This window comes from Stegodyphus dumicola, chromosome 10, assembly GCF_044657685.1.
Source record: "Stegodyphus dumicola isolate Sdum_Otavi_A_Nest chromosome 10, ASM4465768v1".
In the NCBI taxonomy this organism is placed as follows: domain Eukaryota; kingdom Metazoa; phylum Arthropoda; class Arachnida; order Araneae; family Eresidae; genus Stegodyphus; species Stegodyphus dumicola.
Window position 1 is genome coordinate 125,329,315 of NC_140777.1, and position 22,374 is coordinate 125,351,688.

Consider the following 22,374-nt stretch of genomic DNA (forward strand, 5'->3'; position numbering starts at 1 on the left):
AGAAGGACAAAAAATGTGTCAGAACCATTAAAATTTATTCAATTACAGAATGTGCTGAATGTGTGCTCCATTGACATCAGTTTAGCTTTGAAAGCGCATTATAGCGTGTTTAATGGTAGCGCGAAGTAACTCTCGAGAGATTTCAGCCAAGACGGCGCGTAATGCTGGCTTTCAGCTCAGTTTGCTAATTCCTACTCCATAAACACGATGTTTTAGGAATTCCCGCAACCAGAAATCACGGGAATTTAAGTCGTATAAATGAGGAGGCCAGTCCAGGCATCCGGAAAACTCTGGATATTACACGATTCTCGCTAAAGTTAGCACGAAGCAGTTCTTTGACTTGGCGCCCAGTGTGGGGAGTTGCTCCGTCTTGCAGGAAGACAGTGGTTCGCAAACATTGCCGTTCCCGTAAAGCAGGAATGTTTTGCTTTGCTGTATAAAAAGTTCATTATAACTCATGACGGAGCATGTTTTAGGACCTTGAGGAGTAGTGAGAGTTTTAAAGAAAAACTGTCCGAGGATAAAATCATCAGTAAATCCACACCATGAAGTCACATAATCAGAATGCGGTGGTTGTTGGTGCAGGACATTAGGAGATGAAGCACCTCATATGCGGCAATTTTGATTATTCAAAGCTTCATGTAAAGAAAAGTGCGCCTCATCTGACCATCATGGCCACGCGTCATCAACATCCATTCTCGCCAAAAATTGGCAAGCAAATTCAGAGCGTGTTTGGTGGTCTTGAGGTTACAGTATTTGCACCAAGTGGATCTTATACGAATACCATTTTAAAAATGGATCACAGAATTTTTCGTTCTATTGAACAAGGAATCGCCAACTCACGTGACACCGATTGAGCGCTTGCTGAAGAATAGCGGGAACTGCACTCTCTTTCAAACACATCAGTAGCGACTCTTTCGACAGTTTCATTCGCAACCGGTTTCCGCTCTCTTCCTGGCAGCACATCCAAGTCTCCAGTCTCTTCAAATTTCATAATCATCTTCTTTAAACCATTCTTTGACATGAGCCTTTCGCAGTCCCTTTAAACGACGGTATTCACGCAATGTAAAGCTATTTCTGCAGTTCTGATAAAACAGTTTTACCAGTAAAACTCGATCTTTCTTCTGTAAGGGCATGATAAACGGTAACAAAGTAACGCAGAATGATTTTCTGGCTCTGACTGCAAGTCTCTTTATAGGTTTGACTAATTTGCATAAGGAATTTTTGAAAATTGCCATCTGGTGGTCAAACTTTGAACTATTTTTTATTACAGAAATCTTTTCCCCATAGTCCATATAACGTATACACCAAATTTCATCAAAATCGGATAGGCAGAACGGGTTCTACAGAGGTCTGAATAGGGTCACTATAATTATAACTACCCTGTATAATCAAAATTAATACGTAAGTAACTAATTTTTTTAATATTTTTGGCTTTAGACAGCAATTTGGAAAAATGATGAATAATCTTTTTTTAAACTGGAACAGTAGTCTTCTGTATTGAGATGGTCAATTCAGTCAGTTTTATAATTTTAATTTTTCATGAAAATATTACTGAAGTAACAAGTACTATAAATTATTTTACAGAATGAGTTTGAAGGTTATAGTATCGCTATGGAATTGCTATTAAATATTTATAAATCTGAGAACTACAAGAATGGGAGACGTTTCATTTTCATTTAACTTTTGACGAGTATGTAGAGTGAATATTGAGTAAACGTATATAATTGAAAATGGACTGAAGTTTACTTAAAAACATTTATTACATAAAAAGTTTTGCATTACATTCATTCCAATAACCACGGGCAGAGTCACAAGTGTTTTCATATAGCACCAAGCACATTACGTGATGTAATATTCTATCACAATATAACATGCTGTAGTTTTTGAGTGACAGAAAATTAAAGACAACAATTAAATAGAAAGATTTAAAAACATATCCAGATAGGAAACATAAGAATATATGGCACTTTTTACATATACGTTCATACAACAGTAAAATTCATAAGCAACGATGGCAATGAGCATAGCTCATCCATGGCACAATCCTATGAACATGGCAAGTTCACTTTTCCCGTTGCACTGGCAGTTCCTTCCGCTGCGGTCGCAAGAGCAGCGGGTACATTCATTGCAACAGTTCCTGGTTGAGCAGTCCTCGTAATCACGAGCGCAGTTGCGTTGTCTATGGAATAAATAAATAAATATAATTTCTAATAAATAATCTTAATACATTTATGAAAACGAAAAGGATTGTGTTCCAGGTTTTCCTTTCGGTAGTTTTAGATCAGGCTTTTGAATTTTAGAATTTTAGAAACGCAATATTAGGATATTGCCGACTGATATTTCTCAACTGTTATAAAATGATCATAAATAGCTTTTCTGCTTCAGATTACAACTTTATTAATTTTACTATTTTTAGTATTTTGTATTTTTATTCAGAGACTTGTGTTGTTAAACTTGATTTTTCTTACATCTTTTAAATCAAATTAATGATATTCATACTGATTTTGAAATGTTTGGTTTCTAAAAGATTAAATTTTGTGTGAATTTATGAAAGATGTCTTTTATATTCCAACTTATAAGTGTTGAACTGATGAAGACACAAATTTTGTATTTAATTGAAATTTTTTTAACTGTTGCAAATTTGTATGTCAGATAAAAAATAAACTGATTCATTTATTTCTATCGATATACCAGGCCCCTGAAGAAAATATAGTAGGAGATGCAAGTTCTTTTTTGTATTTAATTTTAATTTTTGCACTCGTTGTTCATTGGATTTTGGAACTAGATGCGTTCAAATGTTTTTCTCCCATAGTACCAAATAATGCTTTTGCAAAATAATTTATTTAAAAATTACGAACCTACTTATTCCAAATTGAATACGTTTTGAATTTGAAATTTCTGTGTAATTTATATATACATCTATACCAGCGAACCATTTTAATCACATGCACATATACATTATCAAACAAACAAAAACAGCAAGAAAAATTTTCTTTTAGTTACATTTTTTATATAAATACAAATAAGTAATCAGAGTAAATAAGTTATATGAAAGACATGTACGTAGTTTTTTTTCAAAATTTTATCACATTGTATCTGCATTGTTGCCGTTTGCATTCAATACTTGTGACAGAAAAACAAATTATGTTACAGTGGATGGTCAAAAATATAGAAATACCTTGTGAAATGCATGTTTAAAAAGAAAGATTGATTTTAATGAGATATGTAGGTGGCGCTGGCGTTTTTGACTACTGACGCCAACTATACAACTTCGTAAATTACTGTTATGTGAGGTTGTCATTGTAAATTACTGTTATGTGAGGTTGTCATTGCATTATGTCAGAGTTAACAGACTTCGAACGTGGGCAAATTGTTGGAGCACGTATGGTAGGTGCTTCCGTAAGCATGGTAGCCGAGGTGTTTAGTGTTTCAAGAGGTACTGTATCGAAGATTTATTCCGCATATTTGAAAAGCGGAAAAACATCATCTGCTAAATCACAGCGCGGACGAAAGTGTGTCCTGAGTGATCGTGACAGACGATCATTAAGGGCGATTGTGACGAAAAATAAGAAGACCACAGCTGCAAAAGTTACTGCTGAAATTAATGTTGTGTTACCGAACCCTGTGAGTACCAAAACAATTGGAAGGGAGCTTCATAAACAGGGAATTTCTGGCCGTGCTGCAATTGAGAAGCCACTCATCAGTGATGCTAATACCCGTAACAGGAAAAGGTGGTGTTTAAGTCATAAAGCCTGGACTATAGAGCAGTGGAAGCGAATAATATGGTCTGACGAGTCTTCTTTCACATTGTTTCCCACTTCTGGCCAAGTTTACGTCTAGAGAATGCCATCTCAAGCCTATAATACAGACTGCTTGTTGCCAAGAGTGAAACTTGGCGGGGGTTCTGTTATGGTTTGGGCAGCCATATCGTGGTTCTCTGCTAGCCCCTTGATAACTGTGTCAGGGCACATGACTGCCAAGACTTATGTGAACATTTTAGCCGATCAAGTTCATCCCATGGTACAAACTTTGTTCCCCGATGGTGATGGTGTCTTCCAAGACGACAAAGCCCCTGTTCACACAGCTCACATTGTCCAGGACTGGTTTTCTGAGCACGAGGATGAGTTGTCCCATCTCCCCTGGCCACCACAGTCACCAGACATGAATATTATCGAACCTTTGTGGTCTACATTGGAACGGAAAGTGCGTTCTCGTTATCCACCGCCAACATCGTTATCTGAACTTGCCACCGTTTTGCAGGAAGAATGGTATAATATTCCCTTGGCAAACATACAGGAACTGTATTTATCCATTCCGAGAAGACTGCAAGCTGTTTTGGATGCCAACGGGTTTCCTACACCATATTAAGCAAAGAAACATGTTTTTATAAAGGTGTTTCCGTATTTTTGTCCAACCCCTGTACCTTTTCAACCCGAAGTTCTCAGATTGTTGTGTACGATTCCAAAAGTAGACAACGTTCTTTCAGTCTTTGCAGATGAAGCTCTTGCTATATTTAGCATTTTAATAATATCCAGGTTGTCCCCCTAAGCATTTTGTCAGAAGATCTATTGAATGAACGATCCAAATGTTATCATTTATTCGACTGCCTCATTTTCAGAAAAGGTTCTACAGATTTATAGGAAACGAATCATAAATTTCAAAGAATTACTGGAAAAAAACAGTATTTCATATTGTTTTTACTAATCCTAATATATGTTCCTTTACACTTGGCAGTAGGGCTTCAGTTTTATATTTTGGTGATGAAATATATGCTAAAATGTGCTGATAACAGTGTTTGTTCATATCGTGTTTCAAATAGTTTTATGCAGGCATTATCAAACGCTTTAAGCTAATTTTCAAGATATTTACAAACTAAAGTTTAAGTAATGCTGCAGTTATCCTTTTGAATTTTGTTCAAAGTGACTAAAACTGGCTTCAGATGAAGTAAGAACTCTAGCGTACATCAGATACTGCTTTTAAACCAATTTTATGTATTCATTAAACATAGCTCGGGGCAAGCTGCTGATTTTAAGATTTATTTAAAGATAATTTTTGACTTGAATAACATACTCAGCAATTTGTGACTTGAATAATAGAAATCTTTCGACAGACTCAATAATTCGAAATGTGTCGTCAGCAAACGAGACCCACTCGATGGGGTTAAATGTGGTCTCGATCGTTACACCCGAGAGAGACTCGTCGCCTTCTAATTTCTAACCTTCATAATGTGGCAAAAATCTAAAGAGGCGATTTATTGTCTAACTAGCCACGCTCTTCCCAGAGCAAGATCTGCATAGATGCAGAGTATATATAAATACAATTACAATTTAACACACACGCAAAGCAAAACAAAACAAAAAAATAAATAATGAAAAAAATCTGAAAGGTTTCAGATTTTAAATTACGTCCAAATTTTTTTTTTAACGTTTCGTGTGTTACCTTTATTTATTAAATATCATGTTCTTCGCACTTAAACCATAAATTTTAGTTCAATATCAATGTCGCAAAATAAATTTAAAATGAACCTATTTTTAGAATTTCCAATACACAGTTCCGCGCGCTGGCGATAAAAAGATTTTTCCCCCGTAGATTGTTGCCATTGCTCGCTTTATATCGTTGAGTTTGTTACTCACAAATTCGTTAAAGTTTTACAAAATATGAAATCTATAATAAAACAAATTCCAAATTTCAAATTCGTAGGAGGTCCCATATTCGTAGGAGGATAACGTCATTCAAAATTCGATGTACCGTTGTTTTATCACAATGCGAGAAATAGAAATACATTTATGCAGATTTTTCATTATTTAATTTCTTCAAATATAATGCAGGTCTGTAACATTTGGTGGCAACAGTTTGAAAAGTGAAACGGACATTCAAAATAGAGCTTTTTTTAAACTTGTCATAAAATTATGTGCAGTATCTCTGCAACTTTACATTTCTCTCATAAATATCAAGAAAATAATGATAATAATAAGAAAATAAAGATAGAAATCAAGAAAACAAAGATAATAATATAATAGATATCCAACAGTCATATTTTCAAAAAGTAGAGGGAATAAAATTATTGCATCAACTAGTAATTGTGAAACAAGTGATGTATGTTAACAATTTCTGGTAAGGAAGTTCTGCTTGTTTATTTAACTGAGATAAAAGAAAATATCAGTTCCTTATCTTTTACTCTAATAACAGCATCATCTGCTATTTTACTGAATATGATATAAAAATTTTCCCTAAAATTTTATGGGAATACTTACACAAACTCTTCTCTTACTATCTAAAATAATAATAAATATATAGTTTTACACAAAAGATAAATCAACCGATAAAAGTTATTACCCTTAATTTTTATTTTACATCAACAGTCAAATAAAAGTCAACAAGTCAAATAAAAGTGTCCAAGCTAGCAAAATTTTTTAATTCAATAAAGCATTAGAATTTATACATACCTTGCATTGTTATTGTAATTTCTCGTGTTATCGTCTTCTGTGAATACATCGTCATCTAAAAGAGTTCTCCTTTCCTCTGGACCTAGTCTACCTGTAAATTAAATTAGTTCAAATCTTAATTAGTTAAGCTGAGTTATTCATTTTAAAATATTTCTTATGGAGGAAAGAAAACATTTAAATATTCTTTCCTTTATTCATTTTTTACTTAACTTGCCTCTTGCGCAGCCAAGTCACCTAAAATACTTAATGTAAATGAAAGTGGTTTTTATAAGTGCAGCTAATGTAAATTCATAAAATATTTAATATTTCTGATTCGATATTTCAAGCTTTTAATGAACATTTATCTAAACCAATCATGTTAAAAAGCAGAAAAAATATTCTTGAAAATTGTGTTTGTTACTTTTACGGCGCTTCCTTTAATATTCAATAACCTTCCATATAAATTAAACATCTTAAGCTTTACTGAATGACAGCACGCTGCGGCTGGGAAAATAAAAGTATTTTATTTCCGGCAGCTTTAACACATTGCTTTAAAATAGCCAACTTTGTTGATTAAAACTGAAACATAATTTTAAATTTCATAATTATTAAAAAATAAAAAATATTGATATTGAGATTTACATTTTGCTAACTGATATAATTAAACATCTCAATGATCGAAGGATTGCAAGGAAAGGACCAAACAGTGCTTGAACGTTTTGAATATTGGAAAGGCATCGCTAAAAAATTAAATATTTCTTCCGTGACATTAATACTAGTACGTAGGAATACTTCCCAAATATAAAGCGCTTGCAAATGCATGAACCTTAGACCTAGGTGAATTTCAAACCTACGCTGCCTTAAGGAAGAATTTTCCAGAAGATTCAAGGCCTTTGAAGCTTGTATGCCTATATTTTCCTTCCTAATCAAACCAGATTTAGTAGACACATTAAATAATCCCATCCGATTTGTCAATTTTTGAGAGGATGGAAATTGATAATTCTGAAATGGATCTTCAGAATTATGGAAAGCAAAATTTACTGAATTCTGAAAAGATCTGGAAGATAACCCTAATGGTAAATCAACAGCTATTTTAAATTGCTGTATGTCAGTGCCGGAGACATTTAATTGTTTGAAGAAAACTGCATGTGCTCTGCTTTCCGCTTTTAGTTACAAATATCGATGTAAACAAATCTTTTCTCATATAAAAACTATTTTGAGTCTACAAAGAAGTTGTTTAATAACTGAATATTCAGAATCATGTGTCAAATTGAAAGTCACATATTATACCTCTGATGTTGCGATATTAAGTAGAGCGGTACAAGGACAAGGCTGTCATTAAAATTAAAAATTTTTATTTAACTGTATTGAAGGAATGCTTATATTTTATAGCGCTCATTTTTATTTTAATAAATATGTTTAGAAGATATATAATACATAATATATGCAAAATTTAAATTTTTTATGTATATTGAATTAACAGTTATATTTTATTCTGTTAATTTTTATGTTAGTATCTTTAAATGATACATAATTAATATATAACAATATTATAAATCTGCATTCTTACCCTCTATTGCTCTGCATTCACTGCCGCAGGAATCGAATTGTTTCAAATATTTCCTGCTGTGCGGTATCTTGAGTCATATTGATGGACTGGTCTAGCACATATTTTCACCAAAGATAAAGACGGGTTATAAGTTGCCTGGCTGTCTCTTAGGAGCCAGAATTTAGCTTTGAAATGCATTGGTTCCATTTAGTTAATCAAGTTTACTTACATCTCTTTTTATCTATGTTATCTCGATTGTTTTGAGTTATTTCAAACATAAAATTTCTCGAATAAGAAATCTGGTAGAAGAGAGCTGCGTTAGTCTTTAAATTTGAATACCGACTCCTTACATGGACTTATCTGCCATTTGCATTTGTTCTTTAATGTGTAATTTGTAATTGGCCTTGAGATATTTTCCTTCAATCTTCAATACCTTACTTATTTCGACGTCCGGTATTTTTTTTTTTTTTTTTTTACTAAAAGTATGATAAAGTATGTCAGTTTTCCGTGGACTAAAGTGGATAATAGAAATGATTTGATCGAAACTGCGAAAAGAACAGTATCATACCTGGTCTTGTACACATTTCAGGCAATTTTATATTGGCCTGGTTTAGAATGTGAAAAGGAAAACTTAGTTGGAATGTATATGGAGCAGCAGCTAAAGACTATTTGATCCTCTGGCTCCAATATCAGAACTTCTCGTCTAGTCTTCCTTGTTTGTCTTATCTTCAACATCAGACATTTTCCCCTAATTCTCTTCATATTATTCGCAGTTTTCTAATTTTCATTATATAAGAGTTCGACTACCTTTTTTGCAGATATCTTCCTTCTCCTCATTCATTCATTCGTTGTTCCTTTCACTTTCACTATTTGCAGTTTTTGTTTTGTTTCCTTTCAGTAGTAAAAGTCGTTTTTGTATTTACAGTAACTTTTTTCTCCAAGTAGGTCATATACATTACAAGTAGTCAATTAAGTACGCAACAGACATCCTTTATACAGTTATACCGTATTTCTAAAAGCTTATTTTTCATGACCTGACAGCTTTAATACTCAACTGGTATTGATATGTCTCTAATTCCTCTTATTTGCTACTGCATTTAAATTCAAAACTATTAGGAAACTTCGAATGAACATGACCTCAGCCGCTTGGAACTCAGTATGAATAATTTATCTGTTCTATAAAAGGGTATGACTGTTAAAGCTATAGAACGAACAATACAATCTCATCTCTAAGGTGGGCTCAAATTGGCGGCCCGCAAAGCAATTTTATGCGTGCAGCGAAGATATTTCAGCTATGCATTTTGTTGTTAAAATGTCGAGATTTCAGTTATTTGAAGTCTGAGTTTATAGTACTTTCAAGTCTACTAAAAACGAACGTACCAGAAAATCGGTAAATGGAGTTACTTAACTTGCAATGTAATATAACTCTTAATCAAATATTTGACTATTCAGATTTTATTAATTTTCATTCGTGCTTGCGAAAAAATAAACAAGTTCAATTAGGAAATTTTCCACTAAGAATAATTTCTTTGTTTAGGAATGCATTTATATTTGCACAGCTTTCTTTCATAGCTGAATGTTAACAAGAAAAGAACCCGACTGACCGATGAGCATCTACGAATGCGATGAAGATTGTTTCTCGTATTTTCTCTCGAAGGCTACAAACTTTACCAAAATTGAAACACCATTAAGTATCAAATTATAGTAAGGCATAAGGAAGTTTATAAATATTTACATACAAACATATATATTTTTATTTATATGGCGAAGGAATTTTCAAATTTTTCCCCTTTGGTACGTTTTCTGTGGAAATTGGTTCATCATTTATTCATTTCTTGTTTAAATTAAGTTATTTAATCGTCAAATAAAAATGTTAGAATTATTTAAAAGAAATATCAGTCTAGAACTTAATATTTAGCTTTCCAAATTACAAAGTATAACCGACAAAATTGTGTTACGGATGCCAAACTTGGGATTTCAAGTAGAGAATAAATATAAATTTGAATTTTTTCCATTGCTATATTATTATTTTTATACACGTTTTGATAAATATTTAGTAAGAGAAATTTTCATTGATTTAAAATATATTTTTTGTTTTTGTACCTAACAGTTTTCATTTTGTAAAGAAAACGAAAATTTGTTTTCAGTCAGTGCATTCGGTTCGTGCGTAATTCGAGTTTGAAACCACGATTTAAGCAATAAAACCTCAGCCTTATTCTGTAAAATCATCTACAGGACAATTCGAAATCAAAAACATGAGTAGATCTGAATAATTAAATTTCTGTGTAAAATACAGAGAGATGCTTTCTAGAATCTCAAGAACTATCAGCAGTATGCATCAGAACATAAAATACAAAATAATAAGAATTTTTAAGATGAAAAATACTCTAAATTATTCTTAGCTTAAAGAGAGACTAAAATTCACAGCTATATGACAGACCAACTTACACTACACTCTTTGTCGCTCCAGTAACGTGCTAAATAGCAAAATGCATGACAGTCATTAGAATCATCCTGAAACAAATGATTATCGCAAACACTTTAAATGGCTCATATTTACCTATGGTACACCAAACTAAGAATCCAAATTCCTTATCGTTTGTTACCGATGCTTTACGGGAAATCCTTTTGTCTCGTAACACATCGCGTTATGTTGAGAAACAAAAGGATCTTATCAATGGATAAATTCTACAGTCCATTTCAGTCCACATATGTTGATCTGCTTATCCGATGTGATTAATGCCGCGACACGGTTAATTAAGATTTTGTATTCAATAAGGTCAGATGGCAATCGTGGACCCCAGAATAATGTCTTTAACAAAACACCTTCCATAAAGGAATGGGGTCTGGAGTCTAGGTAACGAATGCATTATCCTTTACTCTTTTAGCCTACTAAGTACGTATATGTCGCTTGACAAAGAAATTTTACATAGAGCATCTGTAATATATGGCAAGAAACTTGGTTAGTTTAAATTGATGAATCACAGGTAAATATGTACCGTTTGCTATCGGTATTGTACGCATGAAGGTAGTTAATGTACTAATCCTTTTTCCTCCTTTCCTTTATCTTTTATTTAACCCACATAATTACCTCAAAGATACAGTTAAATAGTTACATTCAATAAATATAAAAAATATAATTACATCAAATTATGTTAAAAAATAATATACTAGTCTTTATTTAGTCCATGAGACAATTCTGTGCAAATTCTCGCAATTATTCTATGAGATTCGTATTATTGTCCCAGATATCTTACATAGTTTTTAGAATTCTTTCATCACCTTTTCTTTCACTAACTTTTCAGTAGTTGCTTTGATACATTTTTCTCCTAATTTGTGTACTCGGCTTATGAATTTATTACAGTAATGAAGCCGAATTATTGTCTTTCAAGCGGGCTGGGCACAGACGAAGAAAAACCTGAAAAGAGTGGGAATAAGGGTTTAGATTGCAATATCGAAACATTGAGATCGAAATGACAAGATTTGAGAGTCAAGAGTGAAATATCATGGACCGAATTTAAGAACTACACTTTTTTTACAAATCATCGTTCAGTTTTCTAAAGGTTTATGCTTTTTTTAATGTTATTCTTATTTATCAACTTCCAATTTTGCAAATATCTTTTACAGTCTGCTCGATTTCCTAAAATCAAAAGTACACAGAAATTTTCCTTCTAAAAAATTTTCAGTCCAATTTTTTATCACCAAACTCAGATAAAAATAGTATTTAATATCATGAAAGGTATCTTTACTATAGTTTCCATTCTACGTGAAATTCTATGCGATGTGATAACTACGGAAACATGTGTAAAATATATATAAAATATTTACATTACGTAAGAAATCTAATCAGGAAGAACAAGAATAAAAAAAAAAAAATGACACCTATGCTCTAAAAATATTGTTCGATTATGAAACATTAAAATTGAATATCATTTAATTCATTTATGGAGAAAGCATGTGTATAAAATCGTTACATACAAAGGCAGTTGATAAATTATCAGTTTAAACAGAAAATGAACTGGAAAAGGTATTTTAGCGAAAAAAGGAAACCTATTTTTATTTTACAAATTATTACATATATTTGCTAAAGCTGCAGAGTTTTTAATTCTGTTTAAAAAAAAATCGATTCCTATTCTTGAAGCCTTTTCTTGACCAAAGATTTAGATTTTCCGTCACAGTTGAAGTGCGTATTTTTCGATTGCTTCTTTAGTTTGAGGAACAGGGTGAAAAGCTGGAAGTAGGCCTGATGACACTGTGAATGCGGCAGTATTAAAACGTCTGAGCACTTAATTGCATCTTTTTGATGGCATTTGAGTGAAGCTTGGCATTGTCATTTCGTAGCCACATTTTTATTTTTTTATTCTAATCAGTTTGATTACCTCTCTTCAGAGAAGGCTCTGGCAACCATTGTTCCATGTAATATGGACAAGACAACAGCAACATCAGTTTGATTCTTCTTTTAAATGCAGCAAAGATTTGAATATAACTGCGAAAGACTACTGTTCCATTTAAAAAATATTGGTAAAAATAACACATTCAAGATTTCAAGACAGTCAACATGGCCTTCCTAGTCGAGGTCTGAGATTTTCAAGAGAGGGAATCCCTTATAGCAATAAACCATGAACTGTTAAATAACTGATCCAAATTGCTTCCCTTGAAGTGGTTTTATTTATAAGCAAAACTCATCTCCCCTCCTACTTTGTAAATCCCCGCAAAATTTCATTAGAAATGTGAACTATGTTAGCTTTCATTTTCTCAGGCAGCATGCATGAACCCCATGCGACTCACTACAGTTTGTGGAATACAGAATGAGAATAATGTATCTTTCACTTTGCCTTGATAAGATGAGCACAGTTTCTTTTCGTTTCTGCACGTTAGTTCCACAATTTGATATTGATTAAACTGGTCACTTGCAGTCATAGACTTAATAAATATTTGTATGTTTAAATTCCGAGATTGGTAGAAGAATTTTCTGAGTACTAACACAATAAACTTGAAACGGCATTGTAAAGATATTAATCCTTTACTACATTTCCATGTGGATCAAAATCCTAATTTTCTGTAAGATGAGGATCATAGTTGTATGTAGAGACAATATCAAATTTTTCCAAAACCTAATAACATTACAAATTTTAGCTAGGACAAAAATGTAATTTCCTTAATAAATATTCATATAAGTTTTGTTTTCTCCATGTTATGATACATAGCTAATGAACACGCTGTTCTCCATAGGAAATCAGTAGTTATTAATATTTTTAAATGAAGCATATCTATTTTGCATTTAGAAGCAAAATTTAGAATGGATAAAATAATAGAAGAAGTATGGAATATGAGTACAGGAAAAAGGCTTTATAATCCTAGAATAGAATTAAAAAGCAATTAGAGAAAAGAAAGCTTGGGGAATTATGTAGAGCTTTCGCTCATTTCACCTGGATCTTTATTTGTAGATTTTTTCAGGAGCTTTTGCAAGTACTTTAGAGGCAGATGTGTTAATAAACTTGATATTTTACGAAAGTTAACGCTTTGAAGAAAGTTAAAAGCGAAAATGCAACAAATACAGTTAGATTTATTTGTAATTTCTGTAAAAATAACAAAAAATCCATTTTACAGAAGAATAATTAATGTTAATAAATGGTAATATTCAAAGTAAGTTTACGTTACGTTTTAAGCTGACGTAGAGCCGTATATATGTGATACTTATATGGTATTTTGAATCGGATATTTTACTTCAGCAGTAATCGTTATTTTTTCTTATTTATGTTTGCGAAGTCTTCTAATAGCCTTACATTATTATCTTGCCTTGAAATGAACCTGATGCTGAGGGCATTATTTCCTGATACTATTTTTTAGACTCTGATATCTATCTTTACCAATTATATAGATACATTTTTTAGATCCGATTGGTTTTTAATTTTATTTAAACCTATATATATATATAAAATAAGAGTTGAATACGGAGAATTTCTGATCAGCATTACAACTCGCTATGTCCATTTCATAGTTCCTCCCATAATTTTATAAAATGCTTCCAGATTTATGTTTTCATCAATTTCATTTATTCCATTTCAATAGCTTCAGTATTCGAATAATTTTTAATTGCTTCTGAATAATTACTAGGAAGTAATAATATGCAAGATGGCTCATTTTTATTGAAAAAATACCACTTTCCGTTAAGTTAGTATCTCAAAGTTCACCATCACTACAAAAATAATTTGATAACTTATCAATACTTATTTCGTTTTCATTACTATGGTAATTACACGAAGCCATATTCAGAATGGACAAAACTGCATAATTAAAGACAATTTCTTGTAAAGTCAGACAGCGTTATCTCAGTCGATCATGTCTATCTCTGTCTCTCTCTTACTTGCCTGTCATATTATTGAGATTACAATTTTTCATTTCCAGTTTCTTGTTTGCTGGACTGTGATCAGTGTATCACCTTCAAATTAGATTACTCGCTTTCAAAGTTTCCTGAAGAGTGATCACAGTCGCTTGCTTCCAAAATACTAATATTTACATAAACATATTTTAATGAAATTGGATTATTCTGTACTTCGCATTTCTCAATAACCGACAATTTTATCGCTAAATTTGATAGTAATTATCACCAAAAATTATGATTCGATAGCATAGAAATGGAAAAAAAATTTATGATATTTACATGAAAAGAATTTGACAACATAGACAAGGAAAAATATTTCAGATATTTTTCTCTTCAGGGTAAACATATAATGCTAATTATTGATAATTTTTTGTTTACTTACTTGCTTCATCGGCTGTAGTATAACAAATGACCACAATTAAACTCACTCCTAACATCAGTAGTAATTTCATTCTGAGCTGCTAAAAATAAAAATAAAGATTTGATTAAAATTTCATTCCAAAAATTTTAATGTCATTTCATGATTAGAGATATCATTCGTACTAATTTAGAAATTTCAAATTAACGTACTGAAAGTTTTAATTGTTTAGAAAATTGTAGAAGTAAGATTTTGTAGAGTAAATTTTTTTTCAATTGTTTAGAAAATTGAAGTTTGCCAAAGCAGGAACCATGAAAAATGAGCAATTTCCTCACCAGGATTTGAATTCCAGATCTCTCGACAGTAAGCCGGACGTGTTTTCAATTACATCCAAAATGCACGTGGTTAGGAGAAAGCAAATACCATATAAATTCATATTTTATTAACGAAAGTATTATGTTACGATGAAGAAAAATACTCTCTTCGACTGGAAAACAAAATTTGTAGAGGGGGGGGGGATAAGATTCTCTTTCGCTATGCAGTCGAAGTGAATTTGCTTTTTCTCTAGAAATTATTTAAGCAACATCAAGAGAAATTTCGAAAGATAGACATGAGATTTTTATTGCGCAATCCAATGCCCGAGAAATACGATAATGAAAGGGAAAGACATTTTAAATCGAAGAAAAACTAGCATTTTTCGAGGGATTTACTGAAGAAAGTTTCCATAGCAGTTTTATTGAAAAGATGTTGGTAGTTTGCTGAAAAATTAGAATATTGGATTTTACTGTGACTAAACACACAGAAATAATATCATTTACAAAACAATTATTACAGAAGTCAAACTCAAATTTTGGGTCAGCATTTTTATGGATTATTCAAAGACAAGTATTTGCGTAAAAAATATACATCTCTCGTCAAATTTTTGTCCTGGACTATATTCTAGAACGATGCCAATCGATAATACTGTTGCTAAAAGCAACGTATCATCCTTTGGAAAAAAATGGAAAAGTTAAATATGACTGGAATTGTTAAAAATATCCACTTTTGTTTTGAAAAGCAAAAATATACTTTGATTCAATGATAAAAGAAATTTGACAGGAATTTATAGAAATTTGAAGGATGCCCAGGAAACAAACAGGGCATTAAATAACTTTCCTAGGAAAAAGGGATAGCAAATTTATGAGCAAAGAGAAAGAAGTTCCTCTTAGTTCCACCTCTTAGTTCGGCAAACAATAATTCGCCTCCACCAAGATTTGACAAACTTCAGGCTCATCTTAAGGTCCACTAAGCATTAAAGCATTTATAATTCCGTATCAGTCAAAGATGTGATAGATGACTGTGGATATTAAATAAAAAGAGTTCCTTCTGGAATAATAAGTAATAACCTTGTTCGATACTGTTGGAGATCGTTATACTATTTATTTTGAACATAAAAAGTAAAAGGTTATCATTTTATTTTACAATCAATGCTACTAGACGCAAGAAAAACTAAGAAATAATTTATTTGATAAAAATTCAAGTTACGAAGCAAGTGATAATTGAAACTGTTAGAATAATAATAAAACTCTAGTGACCGTTACATCTTCAGAATTTATACTATCACCACCAATTTTGAATAGACAATCTTTTACATTTTATGCTAAAAATAAATAGCATAACTATCTTCAACAGAGGCTATTCACATGAGTGTAAGTTCATTGAAAAAAATGTTTCAGATGTAAGCATTCTTGATTGTTTCTATAAAACTCGACTTCTCCTGACGACCTCTTGGCTTAGTGGTAAGGGAAGTCGGCTGCCATAGCTTGGAACCCAGCTTCATATTCCAGAGAATTATATGTGTTTGTAAATAATTATAGATGTTTATTTTGGGGGCACAGGGGTATTTAAAATGCGGTATAACCAAAAATCCTCTCGATAGTTTGATATTAAAGGATATAAGGTATTTTCTTCATCCTTTCCAGCCGGACTTCGTGGTGTAATGGTAGCACACTCGACGCGTATTCGAGAGGTTCAGATTCGAGTTCCGGCGAGAGAACTGCTCATATTTCATGTCTCCTATTTTGGGGGGGGGAACACTAATGACTCTACAGCGGCTCCCGAACTAAGAGGTGGTAAACAATAATTCGCCTCCACCAAGATTTGACTATTTGGTCCCCTAATCTCCCTTCGCTCTTTAAAAGGGAGGAAGTATTTTCCAGCATGCCTTCGTGGTGCAACAATAAAACACTCAGCACATAGTCGAGAGGTCCAAGTTCGAGTCGCTGCGAGCCCACTGCATATTTTTCATATCTCCTGCTTCAAAAAAACCTAATGAGTCCACAACGAAAACGAGGTCTGCTCCGTTCCTTGAATTTTTTTTTTTTTTTTATTAAAATTGGAAATTGGACTGCAGTTGAACAGACTCGTAGTGTCATCTATTAGACGCCCAAGACCTCAGGCAGCGACAAGAGCAATCCTCTTGTTTAAGAAAAAGCCTGATCTAGATTGTTCTCAGATTAAGAGAATGAGTCATAACAACACGATTTTTCCTATTGTCTGGAAGGAATTATGAAATTAATTTAAACCAAAAGCAGATGTTTTGTTTGCTTCCAGCAAAAGACAAAAGAACCAGTTTTAAGCTAAAACATTTTAACTGCCTTTTTAGTCCAAAAGGGCTTTCTAGGCACTATTGTTTTCGTTTTGCGTTGGTTCACTATAAATGTCCGTTTCACTTTTCAAACTGTTGCCACTAGATGTTAAAGTCTTGCATTATATTTGAAGAAATTAAACAATGAAAAATTTTTAAAAAGAAAATCTGAAAGGTTCCAGATTTTAAATTCCGTCCAAAGGGGCGTTTTCTTAACATTTTGTCTGTTACCTTTATTTATTAAATATCACGTTCTTCGCACTTAAACCATAAAATTCTGTTCAAGCGTAATATCGCAAAATAGTTTTAAATTGAGCATATCTTTAGAATTTCCGATACAGAGTCTCACGCGCTGGAGATAAAAATGTTTTTTCTGTACAACGTTGCCATTGCTCGCTTTGAAATCTTGTGTTTGTTTATCAAAAATTCATTAAAAGTTTGCAAAATATGAAATCGATAATAAAACAAATTCCAAATTTCAAATTTGGGCTTCCACATGCCTATATTCGCAGTAGGATTACGTCATTCAAAATTGGATGGCTCTATGTACCGTTGCTTTATCACAATGAAAGAAATATACATATATTTATGCAGATTTTTCATTATTTAATTTCTTAAAATACAATGCAGGACTCTAACATTTGGTGACAACAGTTTGAAAAGTGAAACGGCCATTTATGGTGAACCAACGCAAAATCGCAAAACGAAAACAATAGTCCTTCAGGGACAAAGCCCCTTTGGACTAAAAATCTGCATAAATGTATGTATATTTCTCGCATTCTGGTAAAACAACGGTACGTACAGCCATTGAATTTTGAATGATGTTATCCTACTGCGAATATGGCCATGTGAAAACCCAAATTTGAAATTTGTTTTATTATCGATTTCATAGTTTGTAAAAGGTTAACGAATTTTTTTTAACAAACTCAAGGATTTCAAAGCGAGCAATGGCAACGTTGTACAGAAAAAACATTTTTATCTCCAACGCGCGAGACTCTGTATCCGAAATTCTAAAGATTTGCTCAATTTAAAAACTATTTTGTGATATTGCTCTTGAACTGAAATTTATGGTTTAAGTGTGGAGAACGTGATATTTAATAAATAAAGGTAACAGGCAAAATGTTAAAAAAACGCTCTTTTGGACGTAGTTTAAAATCTGAAACCTTTCAGATTTTTTTCCCTGTTAAAAATGTGAATGGAAAAAGGCAAAAGTGGTAAATGCTTTATGCAACCAATCTTCTTATGATTCAATAAGTCCGCAGTGATGAAAATGAAGGAGAAATAGTAATATAAGAATGAATAGCCAAATTTTTGGACTAAATGAGTGAATAAGATAATTACAAAAATATATTTCGAATTTGACATCATAATAGCTTTAGTCAGTGTTTGCCGAGATGTCTGAAAGCATGTGAACACGGTTTTCAAGAAAATAAATGTACAGATATTTTCTAGTAGAAAAACTGGAAACCTCTATAAATTTTAGCACAATTTTAATTCAATTTTGCTTTAAACACTCGGCTGTGTGCAAGTCAATACAAAACTCTAAAAGATTTCATATTTTTACAATAGCCGTGCATCAATATCAGTTACATCTCAATGAACCCTTTTTAGATTACGCGTGCTTTCGGTTTTTCTACACGCCATGCGCGTACATTTTGTACATTTAACTTAATTCTTCTAATATTTGTATTTCTCTATTCGTTTTTCAACAAGCAGAGTGAAAATCCTCACAGTCGCAGCAAGGTGGCAACCTCTGGCTTTCTCTAAGAACATAATTAAAGAATAATATTAATATTGAACATTATAAATAAGCATGTTTTCTGAAGTGGCTCCAATGGCTTACATTTATTTTGGAACACTTTTGTTTTTTTCAATCTGAGTTACTAAATCTTAAAGAACTAACTTTTCTTTCATGTACAATAATGATTCGTCCTTTTCTTAAAAATATGCTTGTTTTTAAAAATGTTATTCGAAACGTTTTTGGTTTTAAAAAAAAAAGTAGTTTATCCAAAAGGATCTGAAAATAAACTGACACAGGTACTCGAATACTTTAAAAAAATGTTTTTACTTAATAAAAAATATTTATACTTAATAAAACAGGAAAATTACGGAACATCCAATACGTGTTTAGTTATCCTTTAGCTTTTCATGCGCTTTCAAGACCATTTATCTAATTTTCCATTTTGTTCTTTTCCTCCGTAAAAATCTCTTTCAATACACTTTCGAAGAAATATGTTTCCTTATTCTCTTCTCCATTTCACTCTATACATGTTTGATGGCGTTTAAGACGGAAGAATACGGAGGGTTTCTGCTAAATTCAGAACAATTGTATAATAACCAAAAGGAACATTTAGGACTGCATGTTTAGGCTGTGATTCTGATATAATTTCAATCTATTTTGTATTCCAAGTTTATGGTTCGAGGTTTTCATCAAGAATATTTGTATGCTTATATATTTTATATGTTATCCATATTTTTTTGTAATAAAAAGTAAATTTTCAATTCTAAAGGCAGCGAAACATATTCAAACCATTATGCTTCAACCTTCATGCTCAACAGTAGCCAATATGTTTTTCGGATTTCTTCATTTGACTTTCGCCTCACAGCAATTCATTGATTGGACCCAAATGCATTAAATATTAACTCATCTGCAAATACAACATTATTTCAATATGGTATATCTTTACTGATCATGGATTTAGCGAAAGCGTATTTTTATCGTTTTCTTGTTGATGAAGAATTTTCTTCTTGCTGATCATCTTTCACATCCATGTGTCCTCGAAGACTCTTCTAACAGTTTCAGGGTCCCTTTTTATTGCAAACCGGCCGTCCTTCTGAATCCACTGCAAATTTTACATACCTAATTTTTGGGTTTTGCTTGATTTTTCTCCGATTCTCCGATTTATTCGTGTTATCTTTGAATTTGGTCCAGACTTCAGAGCATTTTGAACAGTTCCGCTCAGTTTCTATCGTTTAATACATGAAAGGTGGTTGAACGCTTTGCATCACGGGTTTTTTTGGATATTTCTTTTATTATCTTGATACCTTATATTATCTTATTTACATCTTTAAAATCATGAACAGTAAAATTTCGAACGAAACTTACATTAATTTGTAACGCCTTAGCATGTTCACTTCAAGTATGAAAATGTTAACATACTATACTAAGCAAGAAATAATTGCTAAATGCAGATGACAATTTTTGCGATGTACGTTTTTATTTAAAACGAAAATATATGACAAAAAACATAGTATTTCAGACCATCTTAACGAAACTTTTATGTGTCCGAATTATTATATGAGTTACTGATTAAAACTTTTGGAATAAATTATTTTATTGCAGAAAATATTTTGATATCTAATTTGTAACAAGCAAGTCATAAAATAGAAAAAAAAAGTAATATGTAAATAAAATATGGAGTCTATGCTTCAGTATTTAATGCAAAATCTATGCTAATAAATTTCAAATATACAATTGTCCGAAAACAAATGTGACCTACTGTATATTCTCACGGAAAACCGAAATCGTATGAAAGAACGAATAGAAAATGTTTTGAGTCTGCAGTGATTTAATTTAAAAAATAATATTAGCATTTTAGAGTAATATTATATTAAAGCATTTTGTAATTATTTTGTATTATCTCAGAAAATTTCGTGTAATACTTTGTGAGATTACTCCCACATAATTTTTTAAGAAATATTTCAATTTAATTAGCATATTATTTTAACATAGTTTAGAAAAATGGTCTTCGAGACCAAGTAAACACATAAAACTAAAATTTTCTTTTGCGAAACCTCTACTATCTTCAAAAGAGCTAAACATATATATTGAAATTTACAACACATAATATTTACATTTCATATGAACTGATGCGAAACCAACTTTGAACACTGATGTGAAAAATCCAAAGAAAATTTTTGTAATTTACTCCTAGAACAGAACTATATCATATTACTTTAAGAAAGAGTAGTAACAACAATAAAATGTAATTGATAACAATAAAACAATTAAATTTAATTGATTATTTTAAGAATATAGTTCTGTATTCTTTATGATATTCAAAAATTCTTTTGCATTTTGATTTTGACTTGCGAAACCGCTAGAAGAACTGCATGGAAACATCGGGTTCCACTGAAAACAATTTGAAAGTGACTAATTTAGTGCAGTAATACTAAAATTCCTTAAATAAGAAGCAAATTTTTATGTAAACTGATTGCTTACTTTGCCTTGAAAGCTACAGTCTAAGTTAGATGATGGGCCTTGTTTTCTTCTACAACTTCTCTCTGTTTGGGCAGATGATATTCTAAGCACAGTAACCTAATTTCCAGTTAGAATAAAGAAGAAAAAATCAGAAGCTGAGGCTAACATAAAATCTGATACCATTTTTAATGAAAATTGCGTTTGCATGAAACACGTGATAAAAATATATATTAGTAAAGTTCCACTCACTAGATTATGATAGAAGAAAAAAGAGCTCATATTTCATCATTCTAATCAAGTTTGTGCAGTTCCAAGTCTAGAGAACTACTTCATTTAAACTGGTACACCGTGACCTAACAGACCTCGCTCTTCATAAAAGAATAAGATAAGATAAATTTGAAGGTTTGTTTCCCTGAAGCAAAAGAGTCATAATCATAAGAGATAATTATAAGACATTTTTGACAGAAGTATTATGTTTAGAAGAAATATTATTTTATTAGAATAATAGCCTTCTTCTTTAATCTTCTAAGGGCCATCATTGGTACATTTTCGATTATTGTTATTTTATAAGCCAGGCTCATATATCCTCTATAAAATGTATTTTCAAAGACGTTTCGCTTATAGTTTAATTCTATGAGCTGTTTTGTCCTCTCTCTCTCTTTTTTTTTTTATGCATTGGTACAACAAGGCAAATTTTCATGTGCCAACTACCTTTATCTTTTGTACGAATGTTAGACAAAAGCTTATATATCGCCCAAAGCATCTGCAGCAAACTTGGCAAGCTATCTAATTTGAATACGGTGAAGAGGATTACCTACTGAAAACAA

At 31.9% G+C, this 22,374-nt stretch overlaps 1 protein-coding gene across 1 annotated transcript; it reads right to left on the reverse strand.

The window, feature by feature from the left end:
* Nucleotides 1-1,744: 1,744 nt before the first annotated feature.
* On the reverse strand, nt 1,745-21,852 carry LOC118187307 (uncharacterized). Its single transcript, XM_085825513.1, has 5 exons — nt 21,797-21,852; nt 21,569-21,664; nt 14,745-14,823; nt 6,450-6,540; nt 1,745-2,182 (listed from the first exon to the last, which is right to left on the reverse strand). The coding sequence occupies exons 1-5, from the start codon at nt 21,824-21,826 to the stop codon at nt 2,032-2,034; spliced, it is 447 nt and encodes a 148-aa protein (XP_085681639.1). The 5' UTR covers nt 21,827-21,852; the 3' UTR covers nt 1,745-2,031.
* Nucleotides 21,853-22,374: the final 522 nt, after the last annotated feature.